We start from the raw sequence: 18,895 nt of genomic DNA on the forward strand, positions 1-18,895 counted from the left end.
TCTTATTATGTGATATTTGTTGATGATTATACTAGATTTTCTTTAATATACTTTCTTAGGCACAAGTGTGAAGTTTTTAATTTTTTTTAAAAATATCAGTCTTGTCAAAAATCAATTTAAAACTGAATTTTTTATCTTCCACTCCGACTCTGTTGAAAAGTTTATGTCAAATGAATTCAAAACTTATTTTAAAAATAATGAGATTTTACACCAAAAATCATGTGCTTATATACCCCAACAAAATAGATTAACTTAAAAGAAACATAAGCATGTAATTGAAATAACTAGAAGCCTTTTAATTTCAAAAAATGTTTCAAAACATTTTGGGCTGAAGCTTATTTGACTATTGTCTATCATATTAACAGATTTTTATCATCTAAGCTTTAAAATATTTTTCCTTATGAAAAACTCTTTAAATTTTCTCTTAATTATCTTAGATTGAGACCTTTTGTATGAAAGTGTTTTGTTCTCATTAACAAAAATGATAAACTCCCTCACAAAGCTATACCAGGTGCATTCTTTGGATATGGAGAAACTCAAAAAAAGATTTAGATGTTTTGATTTAGAAAAGAACAAACTTTATATCTCAAGAAATGTTTATTTTTTGCATAATGAAAGTTTTGTTCTAAGAAGAATTTTGAGTATTCTTTCTTATTTGAGTTACTACCTAAAAGTAGTGATAATTCTTTATTTGCAAATGTTAGTAACTAAGAGCAACTCAATCTTGAGAATGGTGAGAATATTGAATCAAAATTTAGTGTAATTTAATATAAAAGATGTGGAAATGATAGACAGCCAAGTGTTCTAGAAAATTCATTCACCTTAGAAACCCAATAGATAGGAGTTAGAAGATCATATCGGACCTCTAGACCCCTGATAGATTTGTTTCATATGAATCCTTTTTTCCACAATATAAAGTTTGTCTAGCTAAGATTTTTTCTTACTTTGAACTTGCCACACATGGATAAAAGATATGAAGAATTAGGAGCACAATAAGTAAATAGGTGTGCTCATTAGGGGCACAATAGTCTTTTATGTTTTTTTGTAATTTAGTAAATAGGATTAGAGGTTGAAGGATTTATGTAAAAGATCTCAGAGTCGTTAGGACCTCCCCAACAGCTCTATTTCAAGCCGTTGGGGAGAGTCCCAATGGCTTTAAGTGTGTGCCATTGTGTATACTAAGGGTGCTTCCCTCTTGTAAACTAATGCTTTCTCAAGCATTTTGAGTATACAAAATTCTATATTTTTTATTGTGTTATTGGCCCTAAGTGGCCTATGTGCATGTGCTTGTGTGTTGACCCATAAGTGGTCTTTGTGTTCCTGTAAGCCCATAACAGGCACTCTCTTGTTCTTTTTCTTGTTTTGTTAAAGAATCAGCAATATTATGTGACTGGGGCATGATAAACAAATGAATAAATCAACAAACATTACAAGCGAATGATATCTATGGGCTATGGACTACACTTAGGACTTAGAAGAGCAGTATCTCACAAACACTAAACAGAGAAATAAGACCAAAAGTCAGGGAAACTTTGAAACCCAGAGGACACTCTAATTATGGTTATCTTTTCTATAAATTAACACGCCATAGTATGCAAGCTACAAACATCTCTCTCCAAATAATCAAAGTTAAGCTTGACCGGAATGTGGAATAATGGTTAAATAAAACCTGACTAGCATGGAATTCAAAATTTCTGGTACCAACAATCTTTTTTTTTGGGTTGGTTACATCACCAAATAGTAGGCTGCTAAAATTTAGCAATTTGACTTGTATAGCCTACCATGACTTGATTATACCACCTCAACCTACGTGCTTATACTCCTGTTCTCTTTCAGGTTGAAGACTTGGAGATGACACACATTTATAAGGTCACCTGGTTAAGCAATCGAACCTTCAGATTGCAGACAAATCTGTCACACCTAGCAAGACTACCCACACCGCCGGCTGCTTGAGAAGTCAACCCTCATCAACATCCATCTCTGAAAGTGCATCTCTCAAAATCTCTTTCAATACTATCACTCTAGATTTCGCAAGATCAATACAGCGCTGCAATCCATGGAAAAGTTGTTACTAACTAACAAGAAATGAACCCAATAATAAAGTAGAGCAGTGACAAATAAAACCTGGAATGCTGGGGCACAAGCAAGAACTAGACCCCCTGGCTTATATAAAAACACGAGGTGGCCAGATGTATCCAATACCACAGTCACAAGTGAGTTCATGACGGATTCCTCTTCTGCATTTGGGTCTGCCAGGATATACTTCTTGTGCAGTATGCATGTCAGTGAGAATGGAATCTCCCCCAATTGCAACTTCCTTTTCTCTTTACTACCTACAACTTTTGCTACATTATCTTCTAAAAGCTCCATGGAAGCAACTGTTATTCGCCCTTCCTCATTGAGAGAAACAGGAGGAATTTCCACTGCAATGACAGATGGCAATAATATGATACATTCTACAATTATCAACACAAGTAATAATATAAAATATTTGTGGAAAAAAAGTGGGGAAAGGAACCATCAGCTAGTACATGTTTGTCAGAGCAACAGAAAGCAACGTGAAAGAGAATACTCAAATACAGGGAAAGTTTAACAACATCCAACTTATAAAATTATTAAATTGTTTTCTAAAGTTCTTGTAATTTTTTTAGATAGGCTAAAGTTCTTGTAATTGGCAAGACATGATATATACAAATCTTCAAACTATGGTGTTTCTTTTATAATCCATTAGAGAGAAAAGTGAAAAAGAGAGGAAACATCAGAATGGTGGGATAAAACCAATTAGTTTCAACTTTCAAACTTCAATCTACTTGAAAGCTTTAAGTTTATAAATCTTACATATTTTTCCAATTTCTATAAAAAATCATGATTTTTGTGTTTGTTAAACCTAACCTAAAAGATTTAAATATGTGTGATAGTGAAATATACATCCTTATCATACTCAAAACACCACAGTTACCAGAGTAAGAAATGTGCGAGAGAAGCAACACGTGAAGCATGAAGCCAAAAGCAAGCATTCTAAAAATGTCTTAATGTGTGAAGAATGAAATATTCACGAAGCCAGTGAGGAGGCAAATGTGTGAAAGAAGCAACACGTCGAGCCACCCACTCATCGGGTGGCCTCCCACCCTCGTAAGGAAGACAGTGGGGTTACTTCCCACCGCCTGCTTCTCCCAAACACCAGCCGCCCCACTGGTCGGTCAGAGGGGTGGCGGCCAGCAAGATCCAGTAGGCAGACGAACGTCGACCGAATTTTCCCTTGTGGCAGCCACCCAACTAGCTGGATTTTGCCCTGCCGATATAAGAGGGATCGTGGGATGAGCATCCCCCACTGACAGCCCTCATTTTGAATGGGTGAACCCTCTGATCGGTAATGGCGGGAAGAATCCCGCCAGCGAGGGTGGCTCCTGATGGCCTGCCTTGTCCGACAAGTGGTCACTGGACAAGGTCCAATCGGCAGCCAAACCCCTGACGGTCATGCCTGGTTCTGCGGGAAACTGAAGAAAAGAAGAGGAAGGAGGGGTCAGGCAAGCTTCGTCCAGCAGGTAAAGAGGAGAAAGTGATCAGTAGGTAGCAACAACAGGGGGGCGAGAGGGAGAGGGCGGTGAAGGCCGGCAATCGAGCAAGAAAGATTGTCCATCTTCGTTGTTGATGGTAGCAAGGGCTAAGAGGGAGAAACGGTTGGTGATGGGGGCCAGCGACAGTGGTGGTCAGTGTTTTCCTATTGTTGTTGTTGTAGTTCATGGCGATGGTCCGAAGGGAGGATGTCGATGAGCATGACGGAGTCAACGCCAATCTTGGGGTGGCGGTCGCCAACGCCCATACCGGCGCTGCCAAGGGTGACGTGGTGGTGGATGGAGACGTTGCTGCTGACGATGGCGATCTTGCCGACGACGATGCCAGGGGTCTAGTCAGCTCCCTTCGAGATTAACCGAGAGGAAGAACATGGAGGAGGAAACGAGGGAGGCGGTCAAGGTGGCTCGCATGGGAGAGGCTCGCAAGCACTCATGGTCTAGTCGGCTCCCTTTGGGATTAACCGAGAGGAAGAATATGGAGGAGGAAACGAAGGAGGTGGTCAGGGTGGCTCGCACGAACGAGAGAGGCTTGCAAGCACTCGTTCTATTATATCGAACCCTTCAATTACCGTGTTCTCAAGACGATCCGTGCTTTTCTATAGATTGTAGATGGACTCTTAAACTTCACCATCACTTGAACGGATTTCAGACTCTCCGACGTTTCGATCAATGTGATGATAGGAACCTGAACGGATTCAAGAAGGACGTGGTCCTTTGTTGTTGTGAAAAAATATCATGATCTGCCTCCAAGGACGTTGATCCATCGTTCTTGATCCTGCAAAAAAGCATCTCTCCAATACCAATGTTAGAAACTCGACCCTGGAAGGGACGGTTTCTACAAATCCGGCCTTGGGAAGGCTATGGCACAGGGAAAAGCCGAGAAAGAGATAAATTGTTCTCGATTTGGCTAGGCTCTGTGTCAGATAGGGTCAACAGCAGGGCAGAGGGAGAATATTGATCCCTCTAGGGGGGTTGCTGCTGAGGAAGACGTGGAAGAGAATAGGGAGAAAAGGTGTTCTCTCCAGGACTAGGGTTAAAGAACAGGGAGAACAAAAAAATTAATCTACTAATTTCATTCATAATTAATCAAGAATAATACTTATTTATTGATTCTACCAAAAAGTTTTAAAAGAAATAAAAGAACAAAAATAAGAATCTAAATAGGAATGGGTGTCTCAGTCCGAGTAAGACTGGGTCTCTTGGGCAGATCTAGATCAAGAACGGCTTCTCGAAGTCGGATATGAGAAAGTTTGTACCAGAACCTTGCATATTTGTTGGTTGTACTGGACTCAAAAGCGACCTAAATGTAAACATTCAAGAACTTGAATTCAGAATTTTTTTAATATCTAATAACAAGAAAATAATGGAAAATAAAATAAAAAATGAGATTCATAAAAAAGAATTAAAATAGCTAAGAAAACTATAAAATGAATATGTGATAATAATAAGTCTCTAATAGGTTGTTTACGCTTGACTGGATCAATAAAAATAAAATCTCAATAATGGCAAATAGCTATTAGTAAGATGTTACCAATGGCAACCAAGAACAGTATTCACTTTAAAGCTATGCACAAACTGTCAAAGGATGGATTTTTACTAGGTGAAGATATTCGCAAGTACAAAAACTAAGAGCAAGTCAAGCATGCAAGCGACTTAAAAGTCAAAAGCAGCTTAAATCTTTCTATTACATATAGTAAAATTCAGCACATGTGGTTGACCACACAAGGTTTGTTCCATTTTTAAGATAAAGCAACCTCATAGAGACCTTATATTTTATGTAACCTGCTAAGTGAGCAAAAATAAAGCATGTATGCAAGCCCCATCAGTATAGCCAGCTTCAACCCACGAACAGAGAAGGGTATGACTTACAATTAGCAAACGCACCAACCGCTGAAAGTAATGCGGCATCAAAGAGGGAGCCGTCTGCATCTAAACAGTAAATATCCTACAAAAAATGCACACAGTTATTGCCAGTCACTGCCTAGATCATAGCAAGAAAAACGTTCCGCAACAGTACATACACATGATACAACATCAGAGTCGAGTCAGAAGATGAATAATTAAGCAAAAGTTCTTCTCAAATCTCAAGTATGAGTTTGAATGAAATATGTTCCATGAGAAAATTCAAGCACATTAATAACAAATGTTAACCGAGAACATTACCAGATACGCCATCCATGCTGCTTTTCCACCAATTATTGAAAGTTCACTTAAATTTATCATGCCAGAACTGTACCAACCAATGTTTAATCTGTTAGATTTTTTATATGCATATGGAAGTCTCACTTTTTATCTCATAATATAAGCTAACCAGAATATGCACCACACAACAAACTACCCCAAAAGACCGCATAAAGAAACATATATCAATACCATGACATAAAGATCACTGAAAGAATAGTGAAGTCTGGAGAAACTGATGCTGGAGTCATCCAGGGACAAAGAGAAAATTAAACGGGCTCTGTTTGGGAGCCTTGAATTGTGATGGAAACACCATTTCTATGTGTTACCAAAATACTGTTTTTGCCAAAATGTGGTTTTGATGATGGAGTTGCCGAAAACATCATCTTGTGAATAAGTGTTGAAATGTGGTGTTGGGGATGCCAACTCCATTCCCAATTCAGTCCTTTTGGCAACGCTGCAGCTCCCAAACAGCAGAGAGCATGAAAACTCTGGGGAAACCGCGGCAAACCACATATTCAAGGCTTCCAAGCAGAGCCTAAATCGCAAATGCATACACATTCTTATGTTGAAATAGATGCAAGAACAGCTACCACTAGGAAAAAACTAACAAGCTCAACCAACCACTTGCCAAAATCACAGAGTATTCACATACAGAACATTCCTAGTTGCTTTTGTTAAAATGTAAAACTGTACATATATGTATATATAATAATATTATATTATTATATATATATACAAATACATTTTTAATTTCTTTCTTTTCTGTATTTTTTTTCCTTTATTTTTATTTTTTGTCTTTATGTCATCTAGTTCAGTTTGAACTAGAATGACTGTTGCTAGTCCTGTCCAGACTTGACTAGCAATAGAGCTGTTGGACTGTGCCCAACAGCTCTATTGAGTCCTCTTTCAGCTGTGTATATAAAGGGGTGCAGCCCCTCTTGTATTTCACTCCAATGCTTCTTAAGCAATTGGTTTTTCATATCAATAAAGAATACATTTTTATTTTTATTTTGTTTCCAGTTATACCCTTTTTAAGGGTTATGCTTTAGTGTCATTCTTGACACTTGCTCTTGTTAATCAAAGCTCGTGTTTCGAAGATCCCCATTTCATTTCATGGTATCAAAGCCGCGGAAGTACTAAATCTTGAGGAAAAGCTGCCTCGGTTTCCGTGCCCGTTTGCAAAAGTGTTCGCCACTTGAAGAGAAGTGTTTTATCACTTCATTGGAGAAGATTTCACATCTTGTTGCATTGTTTTTTTTTTCTTTCTTTCTCATTTTCCTTCTTGTTTCTCTTCTATCCCTATTCTTTCTCTCCTTGTAATCGATGGATGACAATGATAAAGTCACCATCATGCCTATGAAACTAAGCGATACGAACTATGTAACATGGGCTTCAATCATGAAGCACCATATATGGGGAAAAGGCTTATGGGGGATTGTGGATGGTTCCGATTCGGAACCTAAGCTATCTCTTACTAAAAAGGAGGGAGATAAAGACGTCCCTCTATCGGAAGAAGAGAAAATCAAGGCTATTGCCTCATACGAGAAGAAATGGAAAGAATGGAGAATATCTCATGCGAAGATAATGTCATGGCTTATCAATAGCGTTGACATTAAAAAATGCTCAAGTCTTGCCAAATTTGATCATGCCGATAAGGCATGGGAATACCTTAAGAATATGTATTCCCTTAAAGATATTGCACACGTGTGCAACCTCCAAGAAAAAGTTCGAATGATGACACAAGGAGACAAAACTATTCGTGAATATTACAATGGGTTGTCCGAACTTTGGGAAGAACTTTCCCTTTTAGAACCAAAGTGGCATTGTGCCGAAGACATCGAGCTTCGTCAGAAACAACTCGATGTTGAACATTTTTACCAGTTTATCACTGGATTAAGGCCGGAATTTGAAACCACTAAATCGGCCCTACTTCACCGGGGAAAAATTCCTTCTATTGTTGAAACTATTGAAGAGTTAACAATGGAAGAAAATCGTCTCCGGAAAGGTTCTTTAAAAATTGAAGATGATTCCGTTTTAGCCGTGTCTAGACCAGGGAATCATGTTCGATCATATAGGTCTCCTCACTTTAACCGACAAAATGGTGACTATGATAAGAAGAAAGTTATTTGTCATCACTGTCATGAACCGGGACACTACAGGCCACAATGTCCCAAACTTAAGGAGCTGAGAGAAAAAAGAGCTGCAATTGCTGGATCGGAGCCTAAAGATCAGGATGCACCAGTTTCCCTGGCCCAACTAATGGAGATCCTTCAGCCTCTCATCAAAGGTGCCTCTTCCTCATCTGAAGCTTCAACCGGCGCAGCAGCCTCATCTTTTTCTGATTTAAGTAAAATTTCTTGGCTTCTTGACTCTGGTGCATCTTTTCATATGACCCCAAATAATCAAAGTCTATCCAAATGTGTTAAAAATAAAACAAGTGTGTCAAAGGTCTTTACTGCTGATGGGACTTCTCTTGAAATAGAAGGAATAGGAGATTTTGAAAAAATTTATAAAACAAAAAAAATTTTTATTCCAGAAATTAGACATGTTCCCAAATTAAATTTAAATCTTTTATCTGTATCTCAAATTTCTGATTATGGGTGTAATATTTCTTTTTCTTCTCATGGTTGTTGGGTACAGGATCGCCAGTCAGGCAAGCTGATTGGGGAAGGCCATAGAGAAGGAGGACTCTATTACATGGATTTTTTGGAAATGTCGAAGAAAGCTTTTTGTTATAATATTCAAAAAATAGAGTTGGAACTGTGGCATAAGAGACTTGGTCACCCACATATAGCCAAAATCCAACATTTTCCAAATCTAAGGAAATTTTGTAACTCTGAATCATTTGATTGTAAAGATTGTATTCTCGGCAAAATGAAAAGATTACCATTTCAGAACAGAACCTTTTTCTCTTCAAGACCACTTGAATTAATACACTCGGATGTTTGGGGTCCTGCACCAGTAATTTCTAAAGGAGGATTTGTTTACTATGTTATTTTTGTCGATGATTTCTCCCGACATACGTGGATGTAATTTCTCAAACATAAGTCTGAAGTATTTTCATACTTTCAAACTTTTCATAATATGGTTAAAAACAAATTTCAAAATGATATTACTATTTTTCGCACAGATTCAGGGGGAGAGTTTTTATCCACAGATTTTCAAAATTATCTTAAATTGCATGGCATCACACATCAAAGATCTTGTCCTTATACACCTCAACAAAATGGACTGGCAGAACGAAAACATCGCCATATTATAGAAACCACTAGAACTTTATTAATAGCAAATCAAGTCCCTAAAGACTTTTGGGCAGAAGCTGCCTTAACTGCCACCTATCTCATTAATAGGATGCCATCTTCTTCGTTACAAAATATCACTCCCATTGAAAAACTTATGAACATTTCTCCAGACTACTCTAGATTAAGAATATTTGGGTGCAAATGTTTCATATTTACTGACAAAAATGATAAACTTTCCCCTCGTGCGATTCCCTGTGCCTTTTTAGGATATGCTGAAAACCAGAAAGGTTATAGATGTTTTGACTTCAAAAATAATAAACTATATGTGTCTAGAAATGTTTCCTTTCTTGAAAAGGAGAGCTTCTTTGATTTTAGAAAATTAAAAGACGTCACTGAGTACTCCTTTTTGCTAGATCTAACATCAACATCTGATGAATATGACCTTGATTGTAACTTTGATGATGATCCAAGAATTATTGATCTTAATGTTGAAAATGAAGAAGTTCATAGAGATACTAGTATTCAATATTCCAGGCGACAAGAGTCTAATACTCCATGTGCACTTGAGAAATATTCTAACATTCCAACTAGACAATCATCCCGAATCTCGAGGCCTCCAGAAAAGTTTGTATCATACGAGTCTTTCTCACCCACATATAGGGCAGTTATTGCATTAATTCACTCATATGAAGAACCATCCACATATTTTCAAGCAAAAAATGATATCAAATGGATAGAAGCCATGAAAGTTGAATTAGATGCACTTGAAAAGGCTTATACATGGAATATTCAAGATCTTCCTCCAGGGAAGAAAACTATAGGATGTCGATGGGTTTATAAAATTAAAACCAAGAGTGATGGTACTCTTGAAGACTACTGTCTGAACCTTAATTGCCTTAGCTTCTATCAAAAAATGGTCTATTTTTCAAATGGATGTCAAAAATGCTTTTTTAAATGGAAAGCTAGTTGAAGAAGTATATATGGAACCCCCTCCTGGTCTAAGTATTCCTAAGGGTAAAGTCCTTCGCTTAGAAAAAACTCTTTATGGACTTAAACAAGCACCAAAAGCTTGGTATGATAGGTTTAGTCGTGTTATGATTGATATTGGTTTTCAATTCTGTTTAACTGACACTGCTTTGTTTATTAAGAATTCTGATGCAGGGATCATTGTGCTTCTTCTCTATGTGGATGATATGATCATCACCGGAAGCGATAAACAGGGAGTTGAAACAATCAAAACACTTCTTAAATCTCATTTTGAAATGACTGATTTGGGCTTGTTGAGATATTTTTTAGGCATTGAAGTTGCTTATTCTCCTAGAGGATATTTATTATCTCAGACTAAATTTGCTTTTGATATTGTTTTCAGGTCTGGTATTACTGATGATAAGAAAGTTGACACTCCAGAAGTTGTTAATGTTAAAATGAAGATTGATGATGGAGAACTTCTTGCAGACCCTACTCCTTACAGACAGCTTGTCGGGGCACTTTCATATCTATCCATTACCAGACCAGATATAGCACATGTTGTTCATACAGCAAGTCAATTTCAACATGCTCCTACTTCTGTTCATATGGGAGCAGTCATGCGTATTATCAGATACATCAAGTCCTCTCTTTCACGAGGACTTTTCTTATCTTCCTCCTCCTCTCTTGATTTAATTGCATATACTGATGCTGATTGGGGAGGTGATCCCAATAACAGACACTCAACCACTGGCTTTTGTGTCTTTTTAGGGGAATCATTAATCTCGTGGAGGTGTAAAAAGCAGCAGAAGGTATCTCTCTCATCCACCGAAGCTGAATACAGAGCCATGGCAACCACGACCATGGAAGTAGTTTGGCTCCGACGACTGCTTGCTGACATGGGAGTTGAAGCAACAAAGGCTTCACAAATGTGTTGTGACAACAAAAGTGCGATCTACATTGCCAGTAACAGAACATTCCACGAACGCACCAAACACATCGAAATGGATTGTCACTACGTCAGAGAGGAATATCTACACGGGATAATTGATCTGCCATATGTCACTTCAGAATATCAGTTAGCAGACCTCTTTACAAAGCCTCTCGCTGCTCCCCGATTTCACTTTCTCTTAGACAAACTTTCGCTCATTGTACCGTAAGTTTGAGGGGGAGTGTTAAAATGTAAAACTGTACATATATGTATATATAATAATATTATATTATTATATATATATATAAATACATTTTTAATTTCTTTCTTTTCTGTATTTTTTTTCCTTTATTTTTATTTTTTGTCTTTATGTCATCTAGTTCAGTTTGAACTAGAATGACTGTTGCTAGTCAAGTCCTGTCCAGACTTGACTAGCAATAGAGCTGTTGGACTGACACATTCCAACAGCTCTAAATAGAGCTGTTGGACTGTGCCCAACAACTCTATTGAGTCCTCTTTCAGCTGTGTATATAAAGGGGTGCAGCCCCTCTTGTATTTCACTCCAATGCTTCTTAAGCAATTGGTTTTTCATATCAATAAAGAATACATTTTTATTTTTATTTTGTTTCCAGTTATACCCTTTTTAAGGGTTATGCTTTAGTGTCATTCTTGACACTTGCACTTGTTAATCAAAGCTCGTGTTTCGAAGATCCCCATTTCATTTCAGCTTTTACCCAGAATCAGAATCCTCTTGTACACAAAAAAAAAAAAGGCCTTTTAAAAAGCACTTGGTTACCTAAAGATGACATCTGATAACTGTTTGGAAATCACAGGGGCCACTTCTGCGGGACGTCCAGGCCTGACAATGGGAGAGCAAACAGGAGGCATATGGAACTCGATAGCTGCAAATACATAATACCCATATAAGAATCACCCCAGCTAAGCTCACCACCAAGAGAACATGAACGCTACCGACATATGGCTCCTTCGTTCGGCGACTCCACGGATGGGATCATGACTTCCAGCTTGATAGCGGCCATCATCGTCTGCAAGAAAAAAGGCAAACCTTCAGAAAAAGGAAAGAAGGTAAGAGAGGATGGTGGGTTGTGAAGTTGGCAGGGGAGCGTTTTCTTTACAGTGTCGCCGATCTTGGCAGTCACGGAGCCGTCGGCAGTGGAGACAGTGCCAAGGACGAGGAGGGTGTTCCTGCACTCATTGAGAGATCTGGAGTCGGGCCTGAGGGACTCGGAGAGGTACTTCTCGTAGAAGGGGAGGGGGAAGAGACGGCGGAATGCCTCCACCTCCATCTCCCCCTCCAAGGAGTTACTCCCAAACTCCATCGTTCCCATCCTCCGGGAAAGTAGTTCAGAGGGATGGCTGGCTGGCTGGGGCTGCCCTTTTCTTTTCTCCCTGTTGGACCCTAACCCATCACAAGTAAACAAGTTCTTCAGTAGTGATTGTACTTCTGCATAAGATCTCCAAAATTGGATATACATGTAATAAGATGAACATATTATGCAACATTAATGCAAACCGCAACCCTAAATCGGATTAGATAGAGAGAGACAGAACCCTAATCTTCGAACAGCAGAGAGAGAGAGAGAGTACGGCCGGAGGTTGGAAGATCGTGGCCGGAATATTCGCTGGAGGGTGCTCGTCACCGGCGGGAGACGAGTGACAGTGAGAGGTGGGGGCGAGGGCAACGAGAATCGGCTAGAATTATAAGTAAACAATGAATAATCAATGATTGAAATTAAATATGATGTACATATGTACCTCAGCCCACAATTAAGCGTGAAAAAAAAAACGATCACGATCTGCTGGGCACGGATCCCTATGCAGGGAAACACGCAAACATTCAAGAAAAACCCTGGTTAGGGTCATACGGCTGAGGCAAAAACACACAATTACAGAGAACAAATATGCCTTCAACAGAAGAAAGAAAAATTGGAGAAAGAAAAGTCCGTAATACTAAAAAAAAAACGGCAAATGGACAGTGACCGACACATTTGGTCCGACCACAAATTGCTCCCTATGTTCCATCACGTTTGTCATTGAAGGGGACTACAAACATATTTCACCGAATAATTGTAAGGGCATACCTTCATATGTTTGCAAACGTATCTTCCATGTCCCTGCAATTTGCCAATGAGTCCGTACCGTTTCTCGCCCACGAACCGATCTTGAAATCCCGCAGGTCCAAAAACAGAGCAGCAAAAGATGGCACTCAACTACCAAACCCCACGAACTGTAACACCGAACCCCAAGCGAACCATACAACAAGTCCCAGAAGCAATCGGAGATCAGGCCAAATCCACACACCGAGCACGAATCAAGACGCTGAAATTAAGCAAAAACCGGAGCTCGATTTCAAATTAGGGCAATTTCAAAAGAAAACCCAATATTAACAACAAAGAAAATGAATAGGAAAACAAGAGGGGACACAAAACTTAACGAAGAATCCGTCGATTTTTGCAATGGTTGCCCAACAAAGGAGAACGAGAGGGGAAGAAGAAATGAGGAAAGAGGAATTTGGGGATGGACTCACTGACAAACCCTCAAGTCCGGCGGAGACTCCGGCAGTGTCTGGTTTGCGACTCCCGGCGGTTGGCACTCCAACAGGAGGAAGGAGTAAGTACCGGCGGTTGGCGCTCGAACAGGAGGAGGAAGGAGTGAGTATCGGCAGTGGCGACGGCGGGTGACGGCGGTGGCGCAAACGTTTCCGGCCGGCGCCCGAACGGAGAAGAGAAGAAGTGAAGGGGAAGAAGGAGAAAAGAGAGGAGGAGGTGGGCTGGTCTCCTGCGAACAGGACGAGAACGGCAGCCTCGCTGGGTCTCCGGCGGTGGCGCAGGTGTACCCGGACGGCGCCCGAACGGGGTAAGAGAAAAATGGAGAAGAGAGGGAAAAAGAGGGTTGGGGTTTTCGGCTGAATGTGAAAGAAAGGAAGCGAAAAAACAAATTTAGGTACTGCGTGAAAGGTGGTGGGTCCGGATCGGGCCTGGTTTGGATCCGGTTCGGTTTCAACCCAAAAGACCCTAAAAAAACAAATAAAATATAATGGAGAAAAAAAAACTAAACCTATTTAACGAATGAGAATTTATTTTTTTGACAGAAATCTGTTTTAAAATAAATTCATGATATAAAAAAAAAAACTAGTATATGATACTGGTTTTTTTATGAAAATTTTCTTAAAAAATTTATGTTCGGGTCAATCCATTTGGGTCCAACCCGTATAGGGTTTGGGTCCATTTTGAAATTCTCTATTTTTTCTCAAATTTTGCAACGATTACTCGTCTGATTTTAAATAGTTCAAGGGTTTTTAGTATTTTTTAAAAATAATAATTTATTTAATTAAAATATTTTCATAATTAATTTTATGACCAAAATACTTTTTTAAAAAAATTATTTCAAAAACCATTAAAATGTGTCTTGTTAAGTTCGAAACACCTCAAAAACACCTAATTGAGTTTTTGACTCTTTAAAATAACCAATTTTCATGATGATTGAATATTTTAACAATATTTTATCTATAAAAATTATTAAAATAACCATTTTATCTTTTTTTGTCAGAAGGGTATAATTAAGCATATAAAACATCCAAAATTGACATTTAAAAGATAAAAATGTTTTTTTAACTCAAAGTTAAAGTTAATTCTTTATTTATTTAAACTCTCAAAAAATTATAGGTTTTACATTAACATTAATTTGATTAATTTTTTTAATGATAAACAACACTTTTAACTACGAAAAAGCTAAAAATTCCAATGCAAATGTAATTTTTTCAACAAAAACACTTTTGAACCAATTATAGCCGAAGCCACAAAACCATATGGGTATACAATTCTCAGTCATATATATCCAAACTCAAGCGTGAACCTCAATCAAATTGGGTTGGGTTCGGGTCAAGTTTTTTAACCCAATTCATAACAAAATCAGTGATTTTAAAACTCAGCCCAACTTATACCTGAACCCGTTGTTGAGAATGTTTGATGTGCCTTTCCCATCAGGATTCGAACGGAAATCTCGGTGGGAACAACGATTTAGAACAAGAGTTGGTATGTGATTTTCGATCCACCTCCCCCCTGATACAGAATAGGCAGGAACGGAGGGGACAAAACAAAAATGCATCAGCGGGCACGCCGCCAGTCGATGCGTCTCTCTCTCTATCTCCTGCACCCACCGTCGCCAAGCCCCTTCCCCACCCGCGTCTCGATGCATCTGAGATTTTTCCCCACCATCGTTGTGTTCCTCTCCCATCGCACCAAGTACGCCTTTTCCTCTCTCTCTCTCGCCTTAAATCCTAACCGGTTAGGGTATGCTTCCTCTCTTTCCTCCATTGTATAAGAGACACCCACGAGAGAAAAACCATGGTAAGGGTCTCACCCTCTCTTTCTTCCAGTGTTTCTCCTCGAGCTCGCCTTCAGGATCACTGCCCAAGGACCCGTATGAGGAGCACACCTACGACTTCATAAAGTCATTGATAGAGAGCAATGGTTTCTATTTCAAGGATTGCAATGCCCATAGAAAAGACGGACGCGATTGAGATTGTTTGTAGATGGGAATCGATAGGGTTCTATTTTTTCTGGATTTATGATGTTAGGTATTGGTTAATTCGACGATGGTGGTGGTTGGTTGATGATTTTACCAGATGAGTAGTGGAGAAACAATTGTTTTTAAAGAAAAATGAAGATTGGGATGTTAGTTGGTGTTAATTAATTGATTTGGTGAATGTTGGTTCTCAAAAATTTGATGGGGTTGAAGATCATAGAGTCCCCCAAAGAATGTTGATATTGATGATCAAAGAAGAGCAAGGTTCATTCCCCATCTCAAGGGGGGAGATTTTGCAACATATAGAATGAGATTGCTTCTGCAGTTATTGAATTGGCAAGAATTAGATTGAGGGTTCAAAAAAATTGGTTGGTGCAAAATAAGAAGCAAATGATAAGCAGGGGAATAGAAGAAGATCAATGATTGTTTGTGTTTATTAGATGAGATAAAATAAAAAACTTTGAAAATTTGAATGGATCAGCTGTCTTACATTATACGATCGAAGTAGCAGAAAAAAAGTACTGTCGTTCCGACATTAGTGAAGAATTTTCAAAACTTTTGTCTAAATGTTTTATTGTTTATTAGTGCTTGTTTCTTTTTTGAATGCTGCTCCTTTCATTTGGTGCAATATGAGACTGTAACCAAGCAAAACAAAAAATATATATTTTATTAGATAATTCAATGCAGTTGGACTAGGAAACACCATGAATTGGTGATGAGCAAACATACAAAATGCAGTATTGCAATAAAATGATGAAATTGTAAGATGACCAATGCTAAGTTTATCATATAAAGAGTCTTGCAATGAGGACACAAACTTACGGTGGAGTTACAAGTTATTTTTTGATGACCAATGCTAAACCATGTTATTTTTTCATGTGGATCAACCTATACAACCATTGCAACAAGTTATAACTACATTAAGCTGCACCTGCAAAACCTAAAAACTCTTCTTCTCACCAAATGAAATAGCACACACTAAGTGTTTCATTGACCGGGTCATCATATTTGCACATGATATTGGTTTTTAGCATGAAACATTGATTTCCTTTGTTTGCCTTGGTTGGTCATTTTCTTTCATTATCTACACCTACTAACAAGATCAGTTCCAGCTTGAATGACCAGTTTGTGGGAAGAGTATTTACTTAGTTTGGTTTTTTTCTCTTTTCTTTTCTGAACCCATTTTTTAATTTCCTATGTCTGAAAGAGAAAGGAAAATTATAATTATTGGAGGATCGGTAGGTTGTGCATTGATCTCCTTTGTTTATTTACACACTGCAAAGAGAATCCAGGCTTTTAGTAAGTTTCTTTTTTAATTTTTTAGTTTTTCCTTGATAACCTTCGTTATAATGAACCAACGATTAGAATTATTTTAAAATTGGCTCATCAATCATTTCTTAAGGCTAAATTTGGCATTAAATCTGTAACAACCCCAGAAAAAACATCATAATGTTGTGTTAGGCAAGGGCATTATGTCCCTTGCTAGTGCCTAAGCAAGGTGAATCCCGGAAAGCAAGGGATGTAAACAGTTTACACGGTCAGGAAAGCAACCGAGTACGGCAGGCATAGCACAAACACCAAATGCACTTTGCACGTTTGAAAGCTTAAGAAACACTTTCTCATTTGAAAAAAGCAGCCAAGTTTTTCTAAGGTGAGGAAGCATTTCATAAGTTTCCAAACATATTATTCATTTTCTCAAGACAAACACAAAAAAAAAATAACATGTGATAATAAAAAAATCTTGTGGAAGTTCTACCTCCCATTGGGGAAACCATTCTCAGCGTTGTTGGGGTATTACAAATCACAAACATTCCGCAATGTGTAAGTGATGTAAATCGGGAGGGCTTAATTTATGAGAAAATCTATGTTACGCTACTCTTATGCACAAAAATCAAGAAAAATGTCAAAAAGTAAAAAAATTTAAGAAAATTAACTAAAAATTAAAATAATAAAATACTCAAAATAACTCTTAATTCTACATAAAGCTCTCAGCTTTCTATAGATGAGGTTGCCAAATCTTAATACAATTAAACTACCTATTTCATTAAACTCCTAAAAGTAAGTTTTTTCTTAATTATACTAATATAACAAATATTGATATCGGATCCAAGAACCAATACAAAATAATCTAAATACTAAAAATGATTCAAATGATAAAAAATTCAAAAACATCAAAGCGGATCCAAACGAATCCTTATGAACCTGGATCTTTTGCTCTGTTCAACTCTTGCATCATACTCTCCCAGTTGAAGAAGACTTTTCCTCAAGTCTTTATATTGCCTACCCTTCTTTCGGTTTTGCTCCACCTTGTGGGCATCCCAAACTCCTCTGTCTCCATTTTTTTTATGGTCGTCCTCTTGCTGTTGAGTACATTCACGTTGTGCAATGGTGGGGCATTCCTAATATCCATCATTGTCATCTCTCCCTCGTGGGTGGTATTTTCACACAAGTCTCATCTAATTGTGGCATGATATTTTTTTCAAACGAAGCAAAAAATTTCAATCTTTGAGTAATTCTTTCGATCATCTTCGTTAATCGATCATACTCTTCAATCATATTAAGCATATCACTATTCATCTAGTTCAAAGAAGTTATGATGAAAACATCGTGGGCAAGATCGAGAAAGCACAGTTTACAAAAAAATCTACGGTATGCTACTTCTATACACAAAAATCAAGAAACAAGAAATTACGAGAAAATGGCTAGAAAGCAAGAAAATTGCAAGAAATTTAATTGAAAATAAAAATAATAAAATACTCAAAATAACTCTCAATTATGGATTCTGAATTCTACATGGGGGCTCTCATCTGTTTATAAATGAGGTATGCCAAATCCTAGTCTAATTAAACTAACGATTCTGATAAACTCTTAAAAACAAGATTTTTCTTAATTATCCTAATCTAACAGATCTGGATATTGAATCCAAGATTCATTACAAAATGATTTTAAAACTAAAAATGATTTAAATCTAAAAACATCAAAGTGCTTCACCGAAACACAAAAGGACTTAGACAAACATTTCATGCTATTATGGCATTCAAAATTTGCATATGGTAAGAAAAAAAAGACATTTTTTAAATAACTCTATATGTTCATGAAAACTGCACAGGTCATATACGTCAGGAGAAAGGCACGAGGAGCAAGAGAAAATGAGCAATCTTACCACCTCCCAACTGCTCTCTCAAAGGCTAGGCCTTCGTGATTTTGTTAATTTACAGGTACCCTTTTCTTTTTCTAGAATTAAATTTGCGCATCACAGGGACTTGTTAAAAAGAGTGGCATGTTTATGAGACACGGCACAACACAATGACACGACAGACGACATGCTTCAGACACCATGTATATTTTTTGATAATTTTATCTATATTTTGTTTGTTTAATGATTATTTTTGTACTTTACCTATTAATTTTGAGTTTTTTACTTAAATACTTTTGTGTATATCTATAAT

General features: G+C 37.8%; 1 protein-coding gene across 3 annotated transcripts; it reads right to left on the bottom strand.

Moving 5' to 3' along the window:
* Positions 1–1,534: 1,534 nt before the first annotated feature.
* Positions 1,535–13,826, bottom strand: LOC149819091 (uncharacterized). Of its 3 annotated transcripts, XM_089984458.1 has the most exons (10): positions 13,447–13,826; positions 13,001–13,238; positions 12,675–12,732; positions 12,035–12,318; positions 11,875–11,944; positions 11,695–11,800; positions 5,739–5,805; positions 5,445–5,520; positions 2,125–2,423; positions 1,535–2,047 (listed from the first exon to the last, which is right to left on the bottom strand). In XM_089984458.1, exons 4-10 carry the CDS (start codon positions 12,245–12,247, stop codon positions 1,958–1,960), a joined length of 921 nt encoding a protein of 306 aa, XP_089840584.1. In that variant the 5' UTR covers positions 12,248–12,318; positions 12,675–12,732; positions 13,001–13,238; positions 13,447–13,826; the 3' UTR covers positions 1,535–1,957. The 3 variants fall into 3 exon arrangements, with proteins under 3 accessions (XP_089840584.1, XP_089840583.1, XP_089840582.1); XM_089984457.1 differs by lacking the exon at positions 12,675–12,732 and having other exon boundaries at positions 13,455–13,826; XM_089984456.1 differs by lacking the exon at positions 12,675–12,732.
* Positions 13,827–18,895: the final 5,069 nt, after the last annotated feature.

Source organism: Nuphar pumila, chromosome 13, assembly GCF_984573655.1.
Source record: "Nuphar pumila chromosome 13, dmNupPumi1.hap1.1, whole genome shotgun sequence".
In the NCBI taxonomy this organism is placed as follows: domain Eukaryota; kingdom Viridiplantae; phylum Streptophyta; class Magnoliopsida; order Nymphaeales; family Nymphaeaceae; genus Nuphar; species Nuphar pumila.

What these genes read in the sequence shown, in the direction of transcription:
- LOC149819091 (XM_089984457.1), bottom strand. Translation starts at nt 12,247, where the DNA reads ATGGGAACGATGGAGTTTGGGAGTAACTCCTTGGAGGGGGAGATGGAG. An exon ending in GCCGAACGAAGGAGCCATAT is followed by an intron (nt 11,801 to 11,874) that starts GTCGGTAGCGTT and finishes ATGTATTTGCAG; the next exon opens with CTATCGAGTTCCATATGCCT. An exon ending in CTTGTGCCCCAGCATTCCAG is followed by an intron (nt 2,048 to 2,124) that starts GTTTTATTTGTC and finishes CATGGATTGCAG; the next exon opens with CGCTGTATTGATCTTGCGAA.